The following is a 27,111-nucleotide window of genomic DNA, read 5'->3' as shown; positions in this document are numbered from 1 at the left end:
CCTCTCTCTCCCTCCTAGCCCTCTCTCTCCCTCCTAGCCCTCTCTCTCCCTCCTAGCCCCCTCTCCCCCTCCTAGCCCCCTCTCCCCCTCCTAGCCCCCTCTCCCCCTCCTAGCCCCCTCTCCCCCTCCTAGCCCCCTCTCCCCCTCCTAGCCCCCTCTCCCCCTCCTAGCCCCCTCTCCCCCTCCTAGCCCCCTCTCCCCCTCCTAGCCCCCTCTCCCCCTCCTAGCCCCCTCTCCCCCTCCTAGCCCCCTCTCCCCCTCCTAGCCCCCTCTCCCCCTCCTAGCCCCCTCTCCCCCTCCTAGCCCCCTCTCCCCCTCCTAGCCCCCTCTCCCCCTCCTAGCCCTCTCTCCCCCTCCTAGCCCTCTCTCCCCCTCCTAGCCCTCTCTCCCCCTCCTAGCCCTCTCTCCCCCTCCTAGCCCTCTCTCCCCCTCCTAGCCCTCTCTCTCCCTCCTAGCCCTCTCTCTCCCTCCTAGCCCCCTCTCTCCCTCCTAGCCCCCTCTCCCCCTCCTAGCCCCCTCTCTCCCTCCTAGCCCTCTCTCTCCCTCCTAGCCCTCTCTCCCCCTCCTAGCCCTCTCTCCCCCTCCTAGCCCTCTCTCCCCCTCCTAGCCCTCTCTCCCCCTCCTAGCCCTCTCTCCCCCTCCTAGCCCTCTCTCCCCCTCCTAGCCCTCTCTCCCCCTCCTAGCCCTCTCTCCCCCTCCTAGCCCTCTCTCCCCCTCCTAGCCCTCTCTCTCCCTCCTAGCCCTCTCTCTCCCTCCTAGCCCTCTCTCTCCCTCCTAGCCCTCTCTCTCCCTCCTAGCCCTCTCTCTCCCTCCTAGCCCTCTCTCTCCCTCCTAGCCCTCTCTCTCCCTCCTAGCCCTCTCTCTCCCTCCTAGCCCTCTCTCTCCCTCCTAGCCCTCTCTCTCCCTCCTAGCCCTCTCTCTCCCTCCTAGCCCTCTCTCTCCCTCCTAGCCCTCTCTCTCCCTCCTAGCCCCCTCTCTCCCTCCTAGCCCCCTCTCTCCCTCCTAGCCCCCTCTCTCCCTCCTAGCCCCCTCTCTCCCTCCTAGCCCCCTCTCTCCCTCCTAGCCCCCTCTCTCCCTCCTAGCCCCCTCTCTCCCTCCTAGCCCCCTCTCTCCCTCCTAGCCCCCTCTCTCCCTCCTAGCCCCCTCTCTCCCTCCTAGCCCCCTCTCTCCCTCCTAGCCCCCTCTCTCCCTCCTAGCCCCCTCTCTCCCTCCTAGCCCCCTCTCTCCCTCCTAGCCCCCTCTCTCCCTCCTAGCCCCCTCTCTCCCTCCTAGCCCCCTCTCTCCCTCCTAGCCCCCTCTCTCCCTCCTAGCCCCCTCTCTCCCTCCTAGCCCCCTCTCTCCCTCCTAGCCCCCTCTCTCCCTCCTAGCCCCCTCTCTCCCTCCTAGCCCCCTCTCTCCCTCCTAGCCCCCTCTCTCCCTCCTAGCCCCCTCTCTCCCTCCTAGCCCCCTCTCCCCCTCCTAGCCCCCTCTCCCCCTCCTAGCCCCCTCTCCCCCTCCTAGCCCCCTCTCCCCCTCCTAGCCCCCTCTCCCCCTCCTAGCCCCCTCTCCCCCTCCTAGCCCCCTCTCCCCCTCCTAGCCCCCTCTCCCCCTCCTAGCCCCCTCTCCCCCTCCTAGCCCCCTCTCCCCCTCCTAGCCCCCTCTCCCCCTCCTAGCCCCCTCTCCCCCTCCTAGCCCCCTCTCCCCCTCCTAGCCCCCTCTCCCCCTCCTAGCCCCCTCTCCCCCTCCTAGCCCCCTCTCCCCCTCCTAGCCCCCTCTCCCCCTCCTAGCCCTCTCTCCCCCTCCTAGCCCTCTCTCCCCCTCCTAGCCCTCTCTCCCCCTCCTAGCCCTCTCTCCCCCTCCTAGCCCTCTCTCCCCCTCCTAGCCCTCTCTCTCCCTCCTAGCCCTCTCTCTCCCTCCTAGCCCTCTCTCTCCCTCCTAGCCCTCTCTCTCCCTCCTAGCCCTCTCTCTCCCTCCTAGCCCTCTCTCTCCCTCCTAGCCCTCTCTCTCCCTCCTAGCCCTCTCTCTCCCTCCTAGCCCTCTCTCTCCCTCCTAGCCCTCTCTCTCCCTCCTAGCCCTCTCTCTCCCTCCTAGCCCTCTCTCTCCCTCCTAGCCCTCTCTCTCCCTCCTAGCCCTCTCTCTCCCTCCTAGCCCTCTCTCCCCCTCCTAGCCCTCTCTCCCCCTCCTAGCCCTCTCTCCCCCTCCTAGCCCTCTCTCTCCCTCCTAGCCCTCTCTCTCCCTCCTAGCCCTCTCTCTCCCTCCTAGCCCTCTCTCTCCCTCCTAGCCCTCTCTCTCCCTCCTAGCCCTCTCTCTCCCTCCTAGCCCTCTCTCTCCCTCCTAGCCCTCTCTCTCCCTCCTAGCCCTCCTCTCTCCATCCTAGCCCTCTATCTCCATCCTAGCTCTCTCTCTCCCTACTAGCTCTCTCTCTCTCCTAGCTCTCGCTCTCCCCTAGCTCTCTCTCTCTCCTAGCTCTCTCTCCTAGCTCTCCCTCTCTCCTAGCTCTCCCTCGCTCTCCTAGCTCTCTCTCCCCTGCTCCCTCTCTCTCCAAGCTCTCTCTCTCTCCTAGCTCTCGCTGGCCTGCTCCCTCTCTCTCTCCTAACTCTCTCTCTCTCCTAGCTCTCTCTCTCTCCTAGCTCTCTCTCTTCTGCTGTGCCACACCTGTAGAGTGGGCCGTGTGCTCCCCATACCACAATCTATTCAAAGTTGTGGGTCAGGTGAACTCCGTGATACACTTTGGGATTCTCTAAACCCTGGCCCATAACACTCCCCTCTCTCTCTACTTCCCCCTTTCTCTCCCCCTCTCTCCATGCTCTCTCTCCCTCCCTCTCCCCTAGCTCTCTCTCCTCGCTCTCTCTCGTAGCTCTTTCTCCCTCCTAGCCCTCTCTCTCCCCCTCCTAGCCCTCTCTCCCCCTTCTAGCCCTCTCTCCCCCTCCTAGCCCTCTCTCCCCCTCCTAGCCCTCTCTCTTCCCCTCCTAGTCCTCTCTCTCCCCCTCCTAGCCATCTCTCTCCCCCTCCTAGCCATCTCTCTCCCCCTCCTAGCCCTCTCTCTCCCCCTCCTAGCCCTCTCTCTCCCCCTCCTAGCCCTCTCTCTCCCCCTCCTAGCCCTCTCTCTCCCCCTCCTAGCCCTCTCTCTCCCCCTCCTAGCCCTCTCTCTCCCCCTCCTAGCCCTCTCTCCCCCTCCTAGCCCTCTCTCTCCCCCTCCTAGCCCTCTCTCCTCTCCTAGCTCTCTCTTTCTCCTCTCCCAGCTCTCTCTCTCCTTGCTCTCTCTCTCTCTCCTGCTCTCTCTCTCTCTCCTGCTCCCTCTCTCTCCTGCTCCCTTTCTCTCCTGCTCCCTCTCTCTCCTGCTCCCTCTCTCTCCTGCTCCCTCTCTCTCCTGCTCCCTCTCTCTCCTGCTCCCTCTCTCTCTCCTAGCTCTCTCTCTTCTGCTGTGCCACACCTGTAGAGTGGGCCGTGTGCTCCCCATACCACAATCTATTCAAAGTTGTGGGTCAGGTGAACTCCGTGATACACTTTGGGATTCTCTAAACCCTGGCCCATAACACTCCCCTCTCTCTCTACTCCCCCCTTTCTCTCCCCCTCTCTCCATGCTCTCTCTCCCTCCCTCTCCCCTAGCTCTCTCTCCTCGCTCTCTCTCGTAGCTCTTTCTCCCTCCTAGCCCTCTCTCTCCCCCTCCTAGCCCTCTCTCCCCCTCCTAGCCCTCTCTCCCCCCCTCCTAGCCATCTCTCTCCCCCTCCTAGCCATCTCTCTCCCCCTCCTAGCCCTCTCTCTCCCCCTCCTAGCCCTCTCTCCTCTCCTAGCTCTCTCTTTCTCCTCTCCTAGCTCTCTCTCTCCTGCTCTCTCTCTCTCTCCTGCTCCCTCTCTCTCCTGCTCCCTCTCTCTCCTGCTCCCTCTCTCTCCTGCTCCCTCTCTCTCCTGCTCCCTCTCTCTCCTGCTCCCTCTCTCTCCTGCTCCCTCTCTCTCCTGCTCCCTCTCTCTCCTGCTCTCTCTCTCTCTCCAAGCTCTCTCTCTCCAAGCTCTCTCTCTCTCCAAGCTCTCTCTCTCCGTGCTCCCTCTCTCTCTCTCCTGCTCCCTCTCTCTCTCTCCTGCTCCCTCTCTCTCCCTCCTGCTCCCTCTCTCTCCCTCCTGCTCCCTCTCTCTCCCAGCTCTCTCTGGCCTGCTCCCTCTGGCTCCTAGCTCTCTCTCGCTCTGATCTGATAGGTGGGGATTTAATAGTGCAATCAAACTTCTGAGAGGCATAGAGAGAATAGATCATGAGAATCTCTTCCCCATGGCAGAGGTGTCTAAGGCTAGAGAGCACAGGATTAAGTTGAGGAGCAAATGGATTAAGAGGAGCCCTGGGGAAACATTATTCCACCGAGTGTGGTGGAAATAAGGAATGCCCTGCCCAAGAGGATGGTGGAGGCAGATCCTCTCACAGCACTTAAGAAGCATCTGGACAAGTACTTAAAATGCCAATGCATTGGATGCTCATGGACCAAACGGTGGGCAATGGGATTATTGGTATTTGATGGTCGGCAGAGGGCCTGTTTTTGTGCTGCAGACTCTATGATCATTGCTGAAAATCACAGCCAAGTGGTGCTGCTGGACTCAGAGGGGAAGCCAATTGGAATACTTCACCGCACCAAAGGACACCGATTCAGAGGGTGGCAATATGTATATAGGGCCAATTAAATGAAAATCAAAATAAACCTCTCTGTCTAATAAAGTAAATTAGCAGGTAAGGAAAATGTGATGTACTGCGGAGTCTGCATGTTCTACCCGTGTCAGCGTGAGTTTCCTCCGGGTCTCCGGTTTCCTCCCGCAGTCCAAAGATATGCAGGTTAGGTGGATTGGCCATGATAAATTGCCCTTAATGTCCAAAAAAGGTTGGGTGGGGATACGGTGGAAGTATAGAACATAGAACATAGAAAATACAGCACAGAACAGGCCCTTCGGCCCACGATGTTGTGCCGAACCTTTGTCCTAGATTAATCATAGATTATCATTGAATTTACAGTGCAGAAGGAGGCCATTCGGCCCTTTGAGTCTGCACCGGCTCTTGGAAAGAGCACCCTATCCAAACTCAACACTTCCACCCAACACCAAGGGCAATTTGGACATTAAGGGCAATTTATCATGGCCAATTCACCTAAACCGCACATCTTTGGACTGTGGGAGGAAACCGGAGCACCCGGAGGAAACGCACGCACACAAAGGAAGGATGTGCAGACTCCGCACAGACAGTGACCCAAGCCGGAATCGAACCTGGGACCCTGGAGCTGTGAAGCAATTGTGCTATCCACAATGCTACCGTGCTGCCCTTGAGAACAAATAAATCTACACTATCATTTTACTGTAATCCATGTACCTATCCAATAGCTGCTTGAAGGTCCCTAATGTTTCCGACTCAACTACTTCCACAGGCAGTGCATTCCATGCCCCCACTACTCTCTGGGTAAAGAACCTACCTCTGATATCCCTCCTATATCTTCCACCTTTCACCTTAAATTTATGTCCCCTTGTAATGGTTTGTTCCACCCGGGGAAAAAGTCTCTGACTGTCTACTCTATCTATTCCCCTGATCATCTTATAAACCTCTATCAAGTCGCCCCTCATCCTTCTCCGTTCTAATGAGAAAAGGCCTAGCACCCTCAACCTTTCCTCGTAAGACCTACTCTCCATTCCAGGCAACATCCTGGTAAATCTTCTTTGCACCTTTTCCAAAGCTTCCACATCCTTCCTAAAATGAGGCGACCAGAACTGTACACAGTACTCCAAATGTGGCCTTACCAAAGTTTTGTACAGCTGCATCATCACCTCACGGCTCTTAAATTCAATCCCTCTGTTAATGAACGCGAGCACACCATAGGCCTTCTTCACAGCTCTATCCACTTGAGTGGCAACTTTCAAAGATGTATGAACATAGATCCCAAGATCTCTCTGCTCCTCCACATTGCCAAGAACTCTACCGTTAACCCTGTATTCCGCATTCATATTTGTCCTTCCAAAATGGACAACCTCACACTTTTCAGGGTTAAACTCCATCTGCCACTTCTCAGCCCAGCTCTGCATCCTATCTATGTCTCTTTGCAGCCGACAACAGCCCTCCTTACTATCCACAACTCCACCAATCTTCGTATCGTCTGCAAATTTACTGACCCACCCTTCAACTCCCTCATCCAAGTCATTAATGAAAATCACAAACAGCAGAGGACCCAGAACTGATCCCTGCGGTACGCCACTGGTAACTGGGATCCAGGCTGAATATTTGCCATCCACCACCACTCTCTGACTTCTATCGGTTAGCCAGTTCGTTATCCAACTGGCCAAATTTCCCAGTTGGATAAATGTAGTATGGGCTTATGTAGGGTGCTCTTTCCCAGGGCCGGGGCAGACTCGATGGGCCGAATGGGCACCTTCTGCACTGTAAATTCTATGATTCTAACACAATGAGAAATGTCAATGAAAATATATTTTTTTTTTAAAAAAGAAAGCTTCACCGGCCTTGTTGCTGGGCAGACGGCCAGGGCTGGCAAGAACAAATGGACTCCAGTTCAGTGGGCGCGGTCCATTACACGGCCAACACATCTGAAACAAGCTCAAAAGGTTGCACTGACACGGTTCGCAGTGGACTGAACACGTGCCCAGAATTCCACCATCTTCTACATCAGTGACGGACAGCCTAGGCTACTGTCGGCTGCATGAGTGGCCCTCCTTCATTTCAGATTGAAATCAGACATTTTCACTCACCATGACCCCATGAATAATATTAAATACACTTTAACAGCTGCCAAAAAATTCATAGAGTTACAGAAAATGCTTAATCATTCGTGTATTAATCCAACTTCAAAAACTAAAAACACTATTTACGCTTTGATTATACACAGACTGTACACATGGCTCTCAATTAATGTTGTGAGCAATCAGCACGCACCTCGCCTCACTTGCCCCTTGCTTCGCGTGCAAATCACTTCAATCACACCGGTAGGAAACGAAAACGCATGGATTAAAAACGTGCAGACTCCGCACAGTGACCCAAGCCGAGAATCGAACCTGGGACCCTGGCGCTGTGAGGCCATAGTGCTAACCACTATGCTACCGTGCTGCCCTCTGCTCCAAGGCGAACAATCTCAGCTTCTCCAGTTCCTCCATGTTGTTGTGTTATGCTGCTTCGTGTAGCATAAGCTGCTGCCTTGATGTATGCTTTGACAAAGGAAGCTCCAGACTATGAAATGAGTTCAACTTGTTTATTGAACTATTAACACAGTTCTTAAATGAGTTTGATCTCGCTGTAGTAACTCAGTCTATCTTTACCAGCCTGATCTAAGCCACATGCTGGATGTGATGCTGTTGACCAACCCTGATGTACTCTCTAGATGTCTGTCTGGGGAAGGAGACAGAGAGCATGTGTGCCCTGTCCTTTTATATGGCAATCTCTGCAAGACGTGCCAGATCATCGACATGGATACCACCATTACACGTGAGAACACCACCCACCAGGTACGCGGTACATACTCGTGCGACTCGGCCAACGTTGTCTACCTCATACTCTGTAGGAAAGGATGTCCCGAAGCGTGGTACATTGGCGAGACCATGCAGACGCTGCGACAACGAATGAACGGACATCGTGCAACAATCACCAGGCAGGAATGTTCCCTTCCAGTCGGGGAACACGTCAGCAGTCAAGGGCATTCAGCCTCTGATCTCCGGGTAAACGTTCTCCAAGGCGGTCTTCAGGACGCGCGACAACGCAGAATCGCCAGGCAGAAGCTTATAGCCAAGTTCCGCACACATGAGTGCGGCCTCAACCGGGACCTGGGATTCATGTCGCATTACATTCATCCCCCACCACCTGGCCTGCGAAATCCTACCAACTGTCCTGGCTTGACACAATTCACACCTCTTTAACCTGGGGTCACCCCATCTCTGGATCTGTAAAGATTTAATCACCTGCTAATGCTCGCATTCCAAGCATTGTCTGGCATCTTTGAATCTGTCTATATATATGTTTCTGGAACATACCTCTTCATTCACCTGAGGAAGGAGCAGCGCTCCGAAAGCTAGTGACATTGAAACAAGCCTGTTGGACTTTAGCCTGGTGTTGTAAAATTTCTTACTGTCCTTTTATATGGGTTGTGAAGTGCCCCCTTGTGGTAATGCCACCTCTGGGTGTCCTGTTACCCATTGGTTGTGTCCTGTTGTAATGACCCATTGGCTGTATGTCTGCATGTCATGACATCTCCGGTGCTCCCTCTAGTGGTTACTTAGTTGTGTATTTACATTAACCCCTTGTGAAAATAGTGATGCATATCACCACACACGTAATCCAATGTTTGAGTAAATCTCCTAGGCCTTGATATCCTTCTGAAGGAATTGAACACAATACTCCAGCTGTAGCTCAGCCAATGATTTTTAAAGTTGCTTTGCCCAACTTTCTGGCTTTTGTGCTCTGCACCTCTTCTTACAAAGCCCAGGATCTTGAATACTTCTTTTGAACAGCCTTGTGAACCTTTCCATTACCTTAGGTACCTTATACCACAATCTGGCTGATTTTTGATGCTTAACATGTATTGCCTGCTGGCCAACCCTCCTGCCACTGGAAACAATTTCTTCTTATTCACTCTATCGAAAAACCTCCTTGATTTTGAACACCTCGATTAAATAGAAACATAGAAAATAGGAGTGGACCATTTGGCCCTTCGAGCTTGCTCCACTGTTCAATCCAATCATAGCTGGTCCCCTAGCGCCATGCCAGACATCCGCTCTCTCTCCATACCCCTCAATACCTTTAGTGTCCAGATCTATTCCCTTTTTCAGTATATTCAGTGACTCGGCCTCCGCAGCCTTCTGTGGTGGAGAATTCCACAGGATCACCACCCTCTGAGCGAAGAGGTTTCTCCTCTCCCAGTCCTGAAAGGCCGACCCCATGTACTGGGATTTGACACCCACCACCCCCTTATGCTGGAGAAATCACCTCTTGAACCCTCTCTGCTCCAAGAAGGCCAATCCCAGCATCTTCAGTGTCTCCACATCAACTAAACTCCCTCATCCCTGGGAACCTGCGAGTAAATCTCCTCTCACCCCCCACCCCTTCATCTCGCCCCCCCCCACTTCTCCTCAGCCTTCCTCTCAACCCCCCAACCCTTCATCTCGCCCCCCCTCCTCCTTCCTCCCTCTCACCTCCCCCTCCTCCCTCTCGCCTCCCACTCCTCCTTCCTCCCTCTCGCCTCAACCTCCTTCCTCCCTCTCGCCTCCCCCTCCCTCTCCCCTCTCCCCCCCTCTCGCCTCCCCCTCCTCCCTCTCGCCTCCCCCTCCTCCCTCTCGCCTCCCCCTCCTCCTTCCTCCCTCTCCTCCTTCCTCCCTCTCGCCTCCCCCTCCTCCCTCGCCTCCCCCTCATCCCTGTCACCTCCCCCTCCTCCCTCCTCCCTCTCACCTCCCCCTCCCTCCCTCTCGCCTCCCCCTTCCTCCTCCTCGCCTCCCCCTTCCTCCTCCTCGCCTCCCCCTTCCTCCTCCTCGCCTCCCCCTTCCTCACCCTCGCCTCCCCCTCCTCCTTCCTCCCTCTCGCCTCCCCTCCCCCTCCTCCTTCCTCCCTCTCGCCTCCCCCTCCCCCTCCTCCTTCCTCCCTCTCGCCTCCCCCTCCTCCTTCCTCCCTCTCGCCTCCCCCTCCTCCTTCCTCCCTCTCGCCTCCCCCTCCTCCCTCTCGCCTCCCCCTCCTCCTTCCTCCCTCTCGCCTCCCCCTCCTCCTTCCTCCCTCTCGCCTCCCCCTCCTCCTTCCTCCCTCTCGCCTCCCCCTCCTCCATCTTTCCCTCGCGACCCTCCGCCTCCTGCCCCACTCCTTCATCTCGCTCCTCCACCCTCTCGCCTCTCGCCACCTCCACCCTCCTCCCGCGCCCCTCCTCCTCCTCCTGCCACTCGGCCCTTCCGCCTCCTACCACTCGGCCCCTACGCCTCCTGCCACTCGGCCCTTCCGCCTCCTGCCACTCGGCCCCTCCGCCTCCTGCCACTCGGCCCCTCCGCCTCCTGCCACTCGGAGGCCCCTCCGCCTCCTGCCACTCGGAGGCCCCTCCGCCTCCTGCCACTCGGAGGCCCCTCCGCCTCCTGCCACTCGGAGGCCCCTCCGCCTCCTGCCACTCGGAGGCCCCTCCGCCTCCTGCCACTCGGAGGCCCCTCCGCCTCCTGCCACTCGGAGGCCCCTCCGCCTCCTGCCACTCGGAGGCCCCTCCGCCTCCTGCCACTCGGAGGCCCCTCCGCCTCCTGCCACTCGGAGGCCCCTCCGCCTCCTGCCACTCGGAGGCCCCTCCGCCTCCTGCCACTCGGAGGCCCCTCCGCCTCCTGCCACTCGGAGGCCCCTCCGCCGCCTGCCACTCGGAGGCCCCTCCGCCTCCTGCCACTCGGAGGCCCCTCCGCCTCCTGCCACTCGGAGGCCCCTCCGCCTCCTGCCACTCGGAGGCCCCTCCGCCTCCTGCCACTCGGAGGCCCCTCCGCCTCCTGCCACTCGGAGGCCCCTCCGCCTCCTGCCACTCGGAGGCCCCACCGCCTCCTGCCACTCGGAGGCCCCTCCGCCTCCTGCCACTCGGAGGCCCCTCCGCCTCCTGCCACTCGGCCCCTCCGCCTCCTGCCACCTGGCCCCTCCGCCTCCTGCCACTCGGCCCCTCCGCCTCCTGCCACTCGGCCCCTCCGCCTCCTGCCACTCGGCCCCTCCGCCTCCTGCCACTCGGCCCCTCCTCCTCCTGCCACTCGGCCCATCCACCTCCTGCCACCTGCCCCCTCCTGCCACTCGCCTCCTCTCCTCCTTCCTTTGCCCCCTCCAATCTTTCCTCTCGCATCCCCTCCTCCTTCCTCTCGTCTCCCCCCCGTGCCTCCCCCCGCCCACACCTCCGAACCCCAGCCTCTCCGAGACTACTATATCCTTCCTCAAGTGAGAGGGTTAGAACTGTACACAGTGTTCCAGTGAAGGCCGAGCGTATAAAAGCTTTTGTGTAACTATAGGTCCCACCAATGTTTCTCATGGTTTTCTGTTGGGTATTTGCCATTTTCTCATTCTGTGGTGGCCTATCTTCGATTTAATAGCCACTCACTCAGCAAAGGCATCACAGCTGCAAGTGGCACGGTAGCACAGTGGGTAGCACTGTTGATTCACGGCACCAGGGTGCCAGGTTCGATTCCCGGCTTGGGTTACTATGTATGCAGTCTGCACGTTGCCCGTGCCTGCATGGGTTTCCGCTGAGTGCTCCGGAGTCTAAAAAGAGCCGGAATGAGGCAACTAGGGACTTTTCGCAGTAACTTCATTGCAGTGTTAATGTAAGCCTAGTTGTGACAATAAAGATTATTAGTATATTATATTATAACTGCAGAAATTTCCAACCTCAAACAGCACTAGTGGTCCACCACATCCTCTCCAAGTTCCCTGCAGTCACAGTTACTCTGCTCTGTGAATACTACTGATCACAACATCCCCTCACAACAGAGTCCACTACCCTTTGCTCTCCCGGAGGGAGCACTGCACTGTCAGGTTAGTACTGAGGGAGCACTGCAACGTCAGAGGGTCAGTACTGAGGGAGTGCTGCACTGTCAGAGGGTCAGTACTGAGGGAGTGCTGCACTGTCAGAGGTCAGAACTGAGGGAGTGCTGCACTGTCAGAGGGTTAGTACTGAGAGAGCGTTGCACTGTCAGAGGGTCAGTACTGAGGGAGTGCTGCACTGTCAGAGGTCAGAACTGAGGGAGTGCTGCACTGTCAGAGGGTTAGTACTGAGAGAGCGCTGCACTGTCAGAGGGTCAGTACTGAGGGAGTGCTGCACTGTCAGAGGGTCAGTACTGAGGGAGTGCTGCACTGTCAGAGGGTCAGTACTGAGGGAGTGCTGCACTGTCAGAGGGTCAGTACTGAGGGAGTGCTGCACTGTCAGAGGTCAGAACTGAGGGAGTGCTGCACTGTCAGAGGGTTAGTACTGAGAGAGCGTTGCACTGTCAGAGAGTCAGTACTGAGGGAGTGCTGCACTGTCAGAGGTCAGAACTGAGGGAGTGCTGCACTGTCAGAGGGTTAGTACTGAGAGAGCGCTGCACTGTCAGAGGGTCAGTACTGAGGGAGTGCTGCACTGTCAGAGGGTCAGTACTGAGGGAGTGCTGCACTGTCAGAGGGTCAGTACTGAGGGAGTGCTGCACTGTCAGAGGGTCAGTACTGAGGGAGCGCTGCACTGTCAGAGGGTCAGTACTGAGGGAGTGCTGCACTGTCAGAGGGTCAGTACTGAGGGAGTGCTGCACTGTCAGCGGGTCAGTGCTGAGGGAGTGCTGCACTGTCAGAGGGTCAGTACTGAGGGAGTGCTGCACTGTCAGAGGTCAGTACTGAGGGAATGCTGCACTGTCAGAGGGTTAGTACTGAGAGAGTGTTGCACTGTCAGAGAGTCAGTACTGAGGGAGTGCTGCACTGTCCAGAGGGTGAGTACTGAGGGAGTGCTGCACCGTCAGAGGGTCAGTACTGAGGGAATGCTGCATTGTCAGAGGGTCAGTACTGAGGGAGTGCTGCACTGTCAGAGGGTCAGTACTGAGGGAGCGCTGCACTGTCAGAGAGTCACAGTATAACTGAAGGCACCGCCTTTCAAGTGGGACGTTAGACCAAGAGCACTCTCAGTGTACTAAGGCGTTTTGTTAAGACTGTGGAAGGCAATGGTGTGTGGGGTGTGGTTCTGCTTTAAGCGTTTCAAATGCAACTGATCTCAGCGGGAACTAAAATCTTCAACTGTCATCAACACTTCTACCTAACCATCGGTTTGTTTCGGGGGTGGCAACGGGCGGGGATTGAGCGGTTTGGGGACCTACTCATTGAGGGCAGCTTTCCAAGCTTAGAGGAGTTTGAGGAGGAATTGAATTTGCCCGGAGGGAATGGGTTCCGGTATCTGCAGGGATTTTGTCTGGAAGCAGATACCGACCTTTCCTCACCTGCTGCCCCACGGGCTGAGGGAAAAGGTGGAGTCAAAAACAGGGGTAGGGGAGGGTAAAGTGTCCGACATTTAAAGAAGTCGATGGATTGGGTGGGAGCCCCAATAGGGGTAGTGAAGCGTAAGTGGGAGGAAGAGTTGGGGAGGGAGGTGGAGGCTGGGCTGTGGGAGGATGCCCTGAGGAGAGTGAATGCATCTTCGTCATGTGCCAGGCTTAGCCTTATCCAGCTTAAGGTGGTCCACAGAGCACACGTGGCTGTGGCCAGGATGAGGTGTTTTGAAGGGGTGGACGATAGGGGTGGGCGCACCGCGGGTGGGCCCGTGAACCATGTCCACATGTTTTGGGCGTGTCCGAAGCGCAGGGGATTCTGACAGGGGTTTGCCGACGTTGTGGCGGAGGTCCTGAAAGCGAAGGTGGTCCCGAGTCCAGAAGTGATGATCTTTGGTGTGTCAGAAGACCAGGGTGTCCAGGAGGCGAGAGAGGCCGACGTTTTGGCCTTTGCCTCCCTGGTAGCCCGGAGACAGAAAAATGGAGAGGCAGGCGAGCTGGGGAGTGGGGGGATGGGGAGGTGGAGTGTTGGGTATTTTGTGGAGTTGGTTATTTGAATCGCTGTTGGCTTGTTTTGTTTTGTGATTATCTTTGCTGTGTAAATATATAAAAGCCACAATAAAATATATTTTTTTAAAACATTTCCACTCCAATTTGATAGTGCACCCACTGTCGCAAGTCAACCAGCGCCCTCCGGCAGGGGTCGGCCAGCGCCCTCCGGCAGGGGTCGGCCAGCGCCCTCCGGCAGGGGTCGGCCAGCGCCCTCCGGCAGGGGTCGGCCAGCGCCCTCCGGCAGGGGTCGGCCAGCGCCCTCCGGCAGGGGTCGGCCAGCGCCCTCCGGCAGGGGTCGGCCAGCGCCCTCCGGCAGGGGTCGGCCAGCGCCCTCCGGCAGGGGTCGGCCAGCGCCCTCCGGCAGGGGTCGGCCAGCGCCCTCCGGCAGGGGTCGGCCAGCGCCCTCCGGCAGGGGTCGGCCAGCGCCCTCCGAGGCGGGACGGCCAGCGCCCCGGGGCACGGGTAAATCACGCCCCCGAGCACGGGTAAATCACGCCCCCGGGCACGGGTAAATCACGCCCCCGGGCACGGGTAAATCACGCCCCCGGGCAAGTCACGCACCCGGACCCGGGTAAGTCACGCCCCCCGGACACGGGTAAATCACGCCCCCCGGACACGGGTAAATGACGCCCCCCGGACACGGGTAAATGACGCCCCCCGGACACGGGTAAATGACGCCCCCCGGACACGGGTAAATGACGCCCCCCGGACACGGGTAAATGACGCCCCCCCCGACACGGGTAAATCACGCCCCCACGACACGGGTAAATCACGCCTCCGGACACGTGTAAATCACGCCCCCGGACACGGGTAAATCACGCCCCCGGACACAGGTAAATCACGCCCCCGGACACGGGTAAATCACGCCCCCGGACACGGGTAAATCACGCCCCCCGGACACGGGTAAATCACGCCCCCCGGACACGGGTAAATCACGACCCCCGGACACGGGTAAATCACACCCCCGGACACGGGTAAATCACGCCTCCGGAAACGGGTAAATCACGCCCCCGGACACGGGTAAATCACGCCCCCGGACACAGGTAAATCACGCCCCCCTGACACGGGTAAATCACGCCCCTCGGACATGGGTAAATCACGCCCCCCAGGACACGGGTAAATTACGCCCCCGGACACGGGTAAATCACGCCCCCCCCGGACACGGGTAAATCACGCCCCCCAGGACACGGGTAAATCACGCCCCCAGACAAGTGTAAATCACGCCCACGGGTAAGTCATGCCCATGGTCACATGTATGCTCCACTTATATTTGGCAAGTTCATTGCCAGACTCCAACATTATCCAGGATTTTGCAAAGCAATGTGCACTTACGTGGCTTCTTCAACCTTGGGTAATAGGTGCTCGGCCAGTATCTTCTCTTTTATTTCAAAAGCTGCCTGGTCAAGCTGTCGCTCCGCATCCAGTTCTGACAATTCCCGCTCACCAATCGTCATTCCCATCATCCGCTTATTCCTAATTCCAAAAGCCGACCGTTAGTTTCCACCACAGGTCACAGTTTCTCATTCACAATGCCAAGATGTTAATGGGGAGTAAAGTTACATTTTCCAGCAAATGATCATGTGCCAGGTTATTTGTGCATAATGGGTTAGATAGAGAGAGATTCACTGCGCTGTCCCAATCAAACACTCCCAGGACAGGTACAGCACGGGGTTAGATACAGAGTGAAGCTCCCTCTGCACTGTTCCCATCAAACACTCCCAGGACAGGTACAGCACGAGGTTAGATACAGACTAAAGCTCCCTCTACACTGTCCCCATCAAACACTCCCAGGACAGGTACAGCATGGGGTTAGATACAGAGTAAAGCTCCCTCCACACTGTCCCCATCAAACACCCCCAGGTCAGGTACAGCACGGGGTTAGATACAGAGTGAAGCTCCCTCTGCACTGTTCCCATCAAACACTCCCAGGACAGGTACAGCACGAGGTTAGATACAGACTAAAGCTCCCTCTACACTGTCCCCATCAAACACTCCCAGGACAGGTACAGCATGGGGTTAGATACAGAGTAAAGCTCCCTCCACACTGTCCCCATCAAACACTCCCAGGACAGGTACAGCACGGGGTTAGATACAGAGTAAAGTTCTCTCTACACTGTCCCCATCAAACACACCCAGGACAGGTACAGCACGGGGTTAGATACAGAGTAAAGTTCTCTCTACACTGTCCCCATCAAACACTCCCAGGACAGGTACAGCATGGGGTTAGATACAGAGTAAAGCTCCCTCCACACTGTCCCCATCAAACACTCCCAGGACAGGTACAGCACGGGGTTAGATACAGAGTGAAGCTCCCTCTGCACTGTTCCCATCAAACACTCCCAGGACAGGTACAGCACGAGGTTAGATACAGACTAAAGCTCCCTCTACACTGTCCCCATCAAACACTCCCAGGACAGGTACAGCATGGGGTTAGATACAGAGTAAAGCTCCCTCCACACTGTCCCCATCAAACACTCCCAGGACAGGTACAGCACGGGGTTAGATACAGAGTAAAGTTCTCTCTACACTGTCCCCATCAAACACTCCCAGGACAGGTACAGCATGGGGTTAGATACAGAGTAAAGCTCTCTCTACACTGTCCCCATCAAACACTCCCAGGACAGGGACAGCACGGGGTTAGATACAGAGTAAAGCTCCCTCTACACTGTCCCCATCAAACACTCCCAGGGCGGATATAGCACAGGGTTAGATACAGAGTAAAGCTCCCTCTACACTGTCCCCATCAAACACTCCCAGGACAGGTACAGCACGGGGTTAGATACAGAGTAAAGCTCCCTCTAAACTGTCATTTTCAAACCTAGGGTCACAATTTGCGGGTGGGTCATGGGTGGCTGTTGGGAGGGTTGCGGGGCCATGTGTTGCGGAGTTCCTGGATGCGGAAGTAGTGCCCAAAGGTTTAAAAATGCGGGCTGCGACCGTCTTTCAGAATGCCGGCCGTCCCGCACACATGTGCCCCTCAGCAGTGCGCAAGCCTGGTGCCCAATGTGGAAGACCGCCTCCTCCTTACATCAGCGCGCTGGCCCAGCAGCAGGTTTTCTTTTTTTTTTTTTAAATCGATAGAAACGTCCTGCCTGAAGCAGCGGCAGAGAGCAGGTCATTTGCCCCGTACACCGACATCATATGCCCTGGGCTGAATAGAGATTCCTCAGGTTAAGAGGTACCAAGCAGCAGGACTGAAGAATTTAAAATGGATCGTTGTGTAATAAGGAAGAGAGGGCCAGAGACACAAACAGCTAAGATCTCGCAACTAAATCTGCTGGAGTGAGCTGTTCAGGAGAATCCACAGCAGGACAAAGCAGTGCTGGAGTGAGCTGTTCAGGAGAATCCACAACAGGACAAAGCAGTGGCGGAGTGAGCTGTTCAGGAGAATCCACAACAGGACAAAGCAGTGGTGGTGTGAGCTGTTCAGGAGAATCCACAGCAGGACAAAGCAGTGCTGGAGTGAGCTGTTCAGGAGAATCCACAACAGGACAAAGCAGAGCTGGAGTGAGCTGTTCAGGAGAATCCACAACAGGACAAAGCAGTGGTGGTGTGAGCTGTTCAGGAGAATCCACAGCAGGACAAAGCAGTGCTGGAGTGAGCTGTTCAGGAGAATCCACAACAGGACAAAGCAGTGGTGGAGTGAGCTGTTCAGGAGGGTCCACAACAGGACAAAGCAGTGGTGGAGTGAGCTGTTCAGGAGGGTCCACAACAGGACAAAGCAGTGGTGGAGTGAGCTGTTCAGGAGAATCCACAGCAGGACAAAGCAGTGGTGGAGTGAGCTGTTCAGGAGGGTCCACAACAGGACAAAGCAGTGGTGGTGTGAGCTGTTCAGGAGAATCCACAACAGGATAAAGCAGTGGTGGTGTGAGCTGTTCAGGAGGGTCCACAACAGGACAAAGCAGTGGTGGAGTGAGCTGTTCAGGAGAGTCCACACCAGGACAAAGCAGTGGTGGAGTGAGCTGTTCAGGAGAATCCACAACAGGACAAAGCAGTGGTGGTGTGAGCTGTTCAGGAGAGTCGACGCCAGGACAAAGCAGTGCTGGAGTGAGCTGTTCAGGAGAATCCACAACAGGACAAAGCAGTGGTGGTGTGAGCTGTTCAGGAGAGTCCACAACAGGACAAAGCAGTGGTGGTGTGAGCTGTTCAGGAGTATCCACAGCAGGACAAAGCAGTGGTGGAGTGAGCTGACAGGAGAATCCACAACAGGACAAAGCAGTGTTGGTGTGAGCTGACAGGAGAGTCCACAACAGGACAAAGCAGTGGTGGTGTGAGCTGTTCAGGAGAGTCCACAACAGGACAAAGCAGTGGTGGAGTGAGCTGTTCAGGAGAATCCACAGCAGGACAAAGCAGTGGTGGAGTGAGCTGACAGGAGAGTCCACAACAGGACAAAGCAGTGGTGGTGTGAGCTGTTCAGGAGAGTCCACAACAGGACAAAGCAGTGGTTGAGTGAGCTGTTCAGGAGAATCCACAACAGGACAAAGCAGTGGTGGTGTGAGCTGTTCAGGAGAATCCACAACAGGACAAAGCAGTGGTGGTGTGAGCTGTCAGGAGAGTTTACAACAGGACAAAGCAGTGGTGGTGTGAGCTGTTCAGGAGAATCCACAACAGGACAAAGCAGTGGTGGTGTGAGCTGTTCAGGAGAGTTTACAACAGGACAAAGCAGTGGTGGTGGGAGCTGTTCAGGGGAATCCACAACAGGACAAAACAGTGGTGGTGTGAGCTCACAGGAGAGTCCACAACAGGAAAAAGCAGTGGTGGTGTGAGCTGTTCAGGAGAGTCCACAACAGGGCAAAGCAGTGGTGGTGTGAGCTGTTCAGGAGAGTCCACAACAGGGCAAAGCAGTGGTGGTGTGAGCTGTTCAGGAGAATCCACAACAGGACAAAGCAGTGGTGGAGTGAGCTGTTCAGGAGAATCCACAACAGGACAAAGCAGTGGTGGTGTGAGCTGTTCAGGAGGGTCCAGAACAGGACAAAGCAGTGGTGGAGTGAGATGTTCAGGAGAATCCACAACAGGACAAAGCAGTGGTGGAGTGAGCTGTTCAGGAGAGTCGACGCCAGGACAAAGCAGTGGTGGAGTGAGCTGTTCAGGAGGGTCCACAACAGGACAAAGCAGTGGTGGTGTGAGCTGTTCAGGAGAGTTTACAACAGGACAAAGCAGTGGTGCTGTGAGCTGTTCAGGAGAATCCACAACAGGACAAAGCAGTGGTGGAGTGAGCTGTTCAGGAGAATCCACAACAGGACAAAGCAGTGGTGGAGTGAGCTGTTCAGGAGATTTTACAACAGGACAAAGCAGTGGTGGAGTGAGCTGTTCAGGAGGGTCCACAACAGGACAAAGCAGTGGTGGTGTGAGCTGTTCAGGAGAGTTTACAACAGGACAAAGCAGTGGTGCTGTGAGCTGTTCAGGAGAATCCACAGCAGGACAAAGCAGTGGTGGAGTGAGCTGTGCAGGAGAGTCCACAGCAGGACAAAGCAGTGGTGGAGTGAGCTGTTCAGGCGGGTCCACAACAGGACAAAGCAGTGGTGGAGTGAGCTGTTCAGGAGAATCCACAACAGGACAAAGCAGTGGTGGTGTGAGCTGTTCAGAAGATTTTACAACAGGACAAAGCAGTGGTGCTGTGAGCTGTTCAGGAGAATCCACAGCAGGACAAAGCAGTGGTGGTGTGAGCTGTTCAGGAGAATCCACAGCAGGACAAAGCAGTGGTGGAGTGAGCTGTTCAGGCGGGTCCACAACAGGACAAAGCAGTGGTGGTGTGAGCTGTTCAGGGGAATCCACAGCAGGACAAAGCAGTGGTGGAGTGAGCTGTTCAGGAGAATCCACAACAGGACAAAGCAGTGGTGGTGTGAGCTGTTCAGAAGATTTTACAACAGGACAAAGCAGTGGTGCTGTGAGCTGTTCAGGAGAATCCACAGCAGGACAAAGCAGTGGTGGTGTGAGCTGTTCAGGAGAATCCACAGCAGGACAAAGCAGTGGTGGAGTGAGCTGTTCAGGAGAATCCACAGCAGGACAAAGCAGTGGTGGTGTGAGCTGTTCAGGAGAATCCACAGCAGGACAAAGCAGTGGTGGTGTGAGCTGACAGGAGAATCCACAACAGGACAAAGCAGTGGTGGTGTGAGCTGTGCAGGAGAGTCCACAACAGGACAAAGCAGTGCGGGTGTGAGCTGTCCAGGAGAATCCACAACAGGACAAAGCAGTGCTGGAGTGAGCTGTTCAGGAGAAACCACAACAGGACAAAGCAGTGCGGGTGTGAGCTGTCCAGGAGAATCCACAACAGGACAAAGCAGTGGTGGTGTGAGCTGTTCAGGAGAATCCACAACAGGACAAAGCATGGTGGTGTGAGCTGTTCAGGAGAATCCACAACAGGACAAAGCAGTGGTGGTGTGAGCTGTCAGGAGAGTTTACAACAGGACAAAGCAGTGGTGGTGTGAGCTGTTCAGGAGAGTCCACAACAGGACAAAGCAGTGGTGGTGTGAGCTGTTCAGGAGAGTCGACGCCAGGACAAAGCAGTGGTGGAGTGAGCTGTTCAGGAGAATCCACAACAGGACAAAGCAGTGGTGGTGTGAGCTGTCAGGAGAGTTTACAACAGGACAAAGCAGTGGTGGTGTGAGCTGTTCAGGAGAGTCCACAACAGGACAAAGCAGTGGTGGAGTGAGCTGTTCAGGAGAATCCACAACAGGACAAAGCAGTGGTGGTGTGAGCTGTTCAGGAGAATCCACAACAGGACAAAGCAGTGGTGGTGTGAGCTGTTCAGGAGAATCCACAGCAGGACAAAGCAGTGGTGGTGTGAGCTGTTCAGGAGAATCCACAGCAGGACAAAGCAGTGCTGGAATGAGCTGACAGGAGAGTCCACAACAGGACAAAGCAGTGGTGGTGTGAGCTCACAGGAGAGTCCACCACAGGACAAAGCAGTGGTGGTGTGAGCTGTTCAGGAGAATCCACAGCAGGACAAAGCAGTGCTGGTGTGAGCTGTGCAGGAGAGTCCACAACAGGACAAAGCAGTGGTGGTGTGAGCTGTTCAGGAGAATCCACAACAGGACAAAGCAGTGGTGGAGTGAGCTGTTCAGGAGAATCCACAACAGGACAAAGCAGTGGTGGTGTGAGCTGTTCAGGAGAATCCACAACAGGACAAAGCAGTGGTGGTGTGAGCTGTTCAGGAGAATCCACAGCAGGACAAAGCAGTGGTGGTGTGAGCTGTTCAGGAGAATCCACAGCAGGACAAAGCAGTGCTGGAATGAGCTGACAGGAGAGTCCACAACAGGACAAAGCAGTGGTGGTGTGAGCTCACAGGAGAGTCCACCACAGGACAAAGCAGTGGTGGTGTGAGCTGTTCAGGAGAATCCACAGCAGGACAAAGCAGTGCTGGTGTGAGCTGTGCAGGAGAGTCCACAACAGGACAAAGCAGTGGTGGTGTGAGCTGTTCAGGAGAATCCACAACAGGACAAAGCAGTGGTGGAGTGAGCTGTTCAGGAGAATCCACAACAGGACAAAGCAGTGGTGGTGTGAGCTGTTCAGGAGAATCCACAGCAGGACAAAGCAGTGGTGGTGTGAGCTGTTCAGGAGAATCCACAACAGGACAAAGCAGTGGTGGTGTGAGCTGTTCAGGAGAATCCACAGCAGGACAAAGCAGTGGTGGTGTGAGCTGTTCAGGAGAATCCACAGCAGGACAAAGCAGTGCTGGAATGAGCTGACAGGAGAGTCCACAACAGGACAAAGCAGTGGTGGTGTGAGCTCACAGGAGAGTCCACCACAGGACAAAGCAGTGGTGGTGTGAGCTGTTCAGGAGAATCCACAGCAGGACAAAGCAGTGCTGGTGTGAGCTGTGCAGGAGAGTCCACAACAGGACAAAGCAGTGGTGGTGTGAGCTGTTCAGGAGGGTCCACAACAGGACAAAGCAGTGGTGGAGTGAGCTGTTCAGGAGAATCTACAACAGGACAAAGCAGTGGTGGTGTGAGCTGTTCAGGAGAATCCACAACAGGACAAAGCAGTGCTGGTGTGAGCTGTTCAGGAGAGTCTACAACAGGACAAAGCAGTGGTGGTGTGAGCTGTTCAGGAGAATCCACAACAGGACAAAGCAGTGGTGGAGTGAGCTGTCAGGAGAGTTTACAACAGGACAAAGCAGTGGTGGTGTGAGCTGTTCAGGAGTATCCACAGCAGGACAAAGCAGTGGTGGTGTGAGCTGTTCAGGAGAATCCACAGCAGGACAAAGCAGTGGTGGTGTGAGCTGTTCAGGAGAATCCACAACAGGACAAAGCAGTGCGGGTGTGAGCTGTCCAGGAGAATCCACAACAGGACAAAGCAGTGGTGGTGTGAGCTGTTCAGGAGAGTTTACAACAGGACAAAGCAGTGGTGGTGTGAGCTCACAGGAGAGTCCACAACAGGACAAAGCAGTGGTGGTGTGAGCTGTTCAGGAGAATCCACAACAGGACAAAGCAGTGGTGGTGTGAGCTGTTCAGGAGAGTTTACAACAGGACAAAGCAGTGGTGGTGTGAGCTCACAGGAGAGTCCACAACAGGACAAAGCAGTGGTGGTGTGAGCTGTCCAGGAGAATCCACAACAGGACAAAGCAGTGGTGGTGTGAGCTGTTCAGGAGGGTCCACAACAGGACAAAGCAGTGGTGGTGTGAGCTGTTCAGGAGAGTTTACAACAGGACAAAGCAGTGGTGGTGTGAGCTCACAGGAGAGTCCACAACAGGACAAAGCAGTGCGGGTGTGAGCTGTTCAGGAGAGTCCACAACAGGACAAAGCAGTGGTGGTGTGAGCTGTTCAGGAGAATCCACAACAGGACAAAGCAGTGGTGGTGTGAGCTGTTCAGGAGAGTTTACAACAGGACAAAGCAGTGGTGGTGTGAGCTCACAGGAGAGTCCACAACAGGACAAAGCAGTGGTGGTGTGAGCTGTTCAGGAGAATCCACAGCAGGACAAAGCAGTGGTGGTGTGAGCTCACAGGAGAGTCCACAACAGGACAAAGCAGTGGTGTTGTGAGCTGTTCAGGAGAATCCACAACAGGACAAAGCAGTGGTGGAGTGAACTGTTCAGGAGAGTCCACAACAGGACAAAGCAGTGGAGGTGTGAGCTGTTCAGGAGAATCCACAACAGGACAAAGCAGTGATGGTGTGAGCTGTTCAGGAGAATCCACAACAGGACAAAGCAGTGATGGTGTGAGCTGTTCAGGAGAATCCACAACAGGACAAAGCAGTGGTGGAGTGAGCTGTTCAGGGGAATCCACAACAGGACAAAGCAGTGGTGGAGTGAGCTGTTCAGGAGAATCCACAACAGGACAAAGCAGTGGTGGAGTGAGCTGTTCAGGCGGGTCCACAACAGGACAAAGCAGTGGTGGAGTGAGCTGTTCAGGAGAGTCCACAACAGGACAAAGCAGTGGTGGTGTGAGCTGTTCAGGAGAATCCACAACAGGACAAAGCAGTGGCGGTGTGAGCTGTTCAGGAGAATCCACAACAGGACAAAGCAGTGGTGGAGTGAGCTGTTCAGGAGGGTCCACAACAGGACAAAGCAGTGGTGGAGTGAGCTGTTCAGGAGAGTCCACAACAGGACAAAGCAGTGGTGGTGTGAGCTGTTCAGGAGAGTTTACAACAGGACAAAGCAGTGGTGGAGTGAGCTGTTCAGGAGGGTCCACAACAGGACAAAGCAGTGCTGGAGTGAGCTGTTCAGGAGAGTTTACAACAGGACAAAGCAGTGGTGGAGTGAGCTGTTCAGGGGAATCCACAACAGGACAAAGCAGTGGTGGAGTGAGCTGTTCAGGAGAATCCACAACAGGACAAAGCAGTGGTGGAGTGAGCTGTTCAGGAGGGTCCACAACAGGACAAAGCAGTGGTGGAGTGAGCTGTTCAGGAGAGTCCACAACAGGACAAAGCAGTGGTGGTGTGAGCTGTTCAGGAGAATCCATAACAGGACAAAGCAGTGGTGGTGTGAGCTGTTCAGGAGAATCCATAACAGGACAAAGCAGTGGTGGTGTGAGCTGTTCAGGAGAATCCACAACAGGACAAAGCAGTGGTGGAGTGAGCTGACAGGAGAGTCCACAACAGGACAAAGCAGTGCTGGAGTGAGCTGTTCAGGAGAATCGATAACAGGACAAAGCAGTGGTGGTGTGAGCTGTTCAGGAGAATCCACAACAGGACAAAGCAGTGGTGGAGTGAGCTGACAGGAGAATCCACAACAGGACAAAGCAGTGGTGGTGTGAGCTGTCCAGGAGAATCCACAACAGGACAAAGCAGTGGTGGTGTGAGCTGTTCAGGAGAGTCCACAACAGGACAAAGCAGTGCGGGTGTGAGCTGCTCAGGAGAGTCCACAACAGGACAAAGCAGTGGTGGTGTGAGCTGTTCAGGAGAGTCCACAACAGGACAAAGCAGTGCGGGTGTGAGCTGTTCAGGAGAATCCACAGCAGGACAAAGCAGTGGTGGAGTGAGCTGTTCAGGAGAGTCGACGCCAGGACAAAGCAGTGGTGGTGTGAGCTGTTCAGGAGAATCCACAACAGGACAAAGCAGTGCGGGTGTGAGCTGTTCAGGAGAATCCACAGCAGGACAAAGCAGTGGTGGAGTGAGCTGTTCAGGAGAATCCACAACAGGACAAAGCAGTGGTGGTGTGAGCTGTCCAGGAGAATCCACAACAGGACAAAGCAGTGGTGGTGTGAGCTGTTCAGGAGAGTTTACAACAGGACAAAGCAGTGGTGGTGTGAGCTGTTCAGGAGAATCCACAACAGGACAAAGCAGTGGTGGTGTGAGCTGTCCAGGAGAATCCACAACAGGACAAAGCAGTGGTGGTGTGAGCTGTTCAGGAGAGTTTACAACAGGACAAAGCAGTGGTGGTGTGAGCTGTTCGGGAGAGTTTACAACAGGACAAAGCAGTGGTGGTGTGAGCTGTTCAGGAGAATCCACAGCAGGACAAAGCAGTGGTGGAGTGAGCTGTTCAGGAGAATCCACAACAGGACAAAGCAGTGGTGGAGTGAGCTGTTCAGGAGAATCCACAACAGGACAAAGCAGTGGTGGTGTGAGCTGTTCAGGAGAGTCCACAACAGGACAAAGCAGTGGTGGTGTGAGCTGTTCAGGAGAATCCACAGCAGGACAAAGCAGTGGTGGAGTGAGCTGTTCAGGAGAATCCACAACAGGACAAAGCAGTGGTGGTGTGAGCTGTTCAGGAGAGTCGACGCCAGGACAAAGCAGTGGTGGAGTGAGCTGTTCAGGAGAATCCACAACAGGACAAAGCAGTGGTGGTGTGAGCTGTTCAGGAGAGTTTACAACAGGACAAAGTAGTGGTGGTGTGAGCTGTTCAGGAGAATCCACAACAGGACAAAGCAGTGGTGGAGTGAGCTGACAGGAGAGTCCACAACAGGACAAAGCAGTGGTGGTGTGAGCTGACAGGAGAGTCCACAACAGGACAAAGCAGTGGTGGAGTGAGCTGTTCGGGAGAATCCACAACAGGACAAAGCAGTGGTGGTGTGGGCTGTTCAGGAGAATCCACAACAGGACAAAGCAGTGGTGGAGTGAGCTGTTCAGGAGAGTTTACAACAGGACAAAGCAGTGGTGGAGTGAGCTGTTCAGGAGGGTCCACAACAGGACAAAGCAGTGGTGGTGTGAGCTGTTCAGGAGAATCCATAACAGGACAAAGCAGTGGTGGTGTGAGCTGTTCAGGAGAGATTACAACAGGACAAAGCAGTGGTGGTGTGAGCTGTTCAGGAGAATCCACAACAGGACAAAGCAGTGGTGGTGTGAGCTGTTCAGGAGAGTCCACAGCAGGACAAAGCAGTGCGGGTGTGAGCTGTTCAGGAGAGTTTACAACAGGACAAAGCAGTGGTGGTGTGAGCTCACAGGAGAGTCCACAACAGGACAAAGCAGTGGTGGTGTGAGCTGTTCAGGAGAATCCACAACAGGACAAAGCAGTGGTGGAGTGAGCTGTTCAGGAGGGTCCACAACAGGACAAAGCAGTGGTGGAGTGAGCTGTTCGGGAGAATCCACAACAGGACAAAGCAGTGGTGGTGTGAGCTGTTCAGGAGAGTCCACAACAGGACAAAGCAGTGGTGGAGTGAGCTGTTCAGGAGAGTCCACAACAGGACAAAGCAGTGGTGGAGTGAGCTGTTCAGGAGAGTCCACAACAGGACAAAGCAGTGGTGGAGTGAGCTGTTCAGGGGAATCCACAGCAGGACAAAGCAGTGGTGGTGTGAGCTGTTCAGGGGAATCCACAGCAGGACAAAGCAGTGCTGGAGTGAGCTGTTCAGGGGAATCCACAGCAGGACAAAGCAGTGGTGGTGTGAGCTGTTCAGAAGATTTTACAACAGGACAAAGCAGTGGTGGAGTGAGCTGTTCAGGAGAATCCACAGCAGGACAAAGCAGTGGTGGAGTGAGCTGTTCAGGGGAATCCACAGCAGGACAAAGCAGTGGTGGAGTGAGCTGTTCAGGAGAATCCACAGCAGGACAAAGCAGTGGTGGTGTGAGCTGTTCAGGGGAATCCACAGCAGGACAAAGCAGTGGTGGAGTGAGCTGTTCAGGAGAATCCACAGCAGGACAAAGCAGTGGTGGGCCTCTGATGAACAGCCCAATAAGAAGCTGTAATCAGGAACAAAGCAGTGTAAAAATGATTTTTTTATCGCATGGCGTTATTAATTATGCCAATGAAAATCAGGATGCGAAGCCAATGTGTGTTACATGCAGGAATGTACTGGCAAATAAAAGTTTAAAACCCCTAAAACTTCAAAACCATTTGAAGACTAAGCATGGTGAGTTCGAAGGCAAACCTCTTGATATTTTTCAACGGATGCAATGAGAACTTAAATCATCAGCTGAAGCTCTTTGCAGAAATGTAACATTGAATAACAAAGAAATTGAGATTGTGAGGACCAGGCAGGCTCCCCTATCACATTAAAGGTAAGTGAAAATGGTGGGTTGCGAAGGTCAGCCAGTTGGTAAAAATGGGTCTCGGGCAAAACAATTTGAAAACCACTGCTCTACACTGTCCCCACCAAACACTCCCAGACTTGTACCGCATGGGGTTATATTCAGAGTAAAGGCTTTTCTACAGTTGGATTGAGGCGTCCACACCCAACATGTGGGGGAAAAAAAGATTTTGTCATCATAGAGATGAATTGACAACAAAACCCACTAGGACAATGCCTCATTCCAGGAAAAGGCAATTGCTACAATTACTATTAACTCAGACTGCCATTAATTCAGACGCCCAAGGTCAATGTATTGAGCTGATTGGTATGGACTGTCAGTCAGTGAGATGCGGACACAATGGCCTGTCACGGGAGATCCATTCAGCCCCTCCCGAGCCTGTTACACAGGAACAGGAGGAGGCCATTCAGTCTAGCCACTCAAGCCTGTTACAAACCTGAACAGGAGGCCATTCAGTCTATCCGCTCGAGCCTGTCACAAACCTGAACAGGAGGAGGCCATTCGGCCGCTCACAAACCTGCTACAGATTTGGGGCAGCACGGTGGCGCAGTGGTTAGCATTGCTGCCTCTCGGCGCAGAGGTCCCACGTTCGATCCCGGCTCTGGGTCACTGTCCGTGTGGAGTTTGCATATTGTCGCCATGTTTGCGTGGGTTTTGCCCCCACAACCCAATGATGTGCAGGGTAGGTGGATTGGCCACCCTAAAATTTCCCCTTAATGGGAA

General features: G+C 55.0%; 1 protein-coding gene across 1 annotated transcript in view; it reads right to left on the bottom strand.

Moving 5' to 3' along the window:
• Window positions 1–27,111, bottom strand: part of LOC140387097 (rho guanine nucleotide exchange factor 12-like) — a 235,067-nt gene that overhangs the window by 192,570 nt on the left and 15,386 nt on the right. Inside the window, exon 6 of the mRNA XM_072470106.1 lies at window positions 14,821–14,961. Coding sequence (XP_072326207.1) covers window positions 14,821–14,961 — 141 coding nt within the window. The remainder of the gene's footprint in view (window positions 1–14,820; window positions 14,962–27,111) is intronic.

This window comes from Scyliorhinus torazame, chromosome 12, assembly GCF_047496885.1.
Source record: "Scyliorhinus torazame isolate Kashiwa2021f chromosome 12, sScyTor2.1, whole genome shotgun sequence".
NCBI classification, from domain to species: domain Eukaryota; kingdom Metazoa; phylum Chordata; class Chondrichthyes; order Carcharhiniformes; family Scyliorhinidae; genus Scyliorhinus; species Scyliorhinus torazame.
This window is presented reverse-complemented; position numbering and strand designations above follow the sequence as displayed.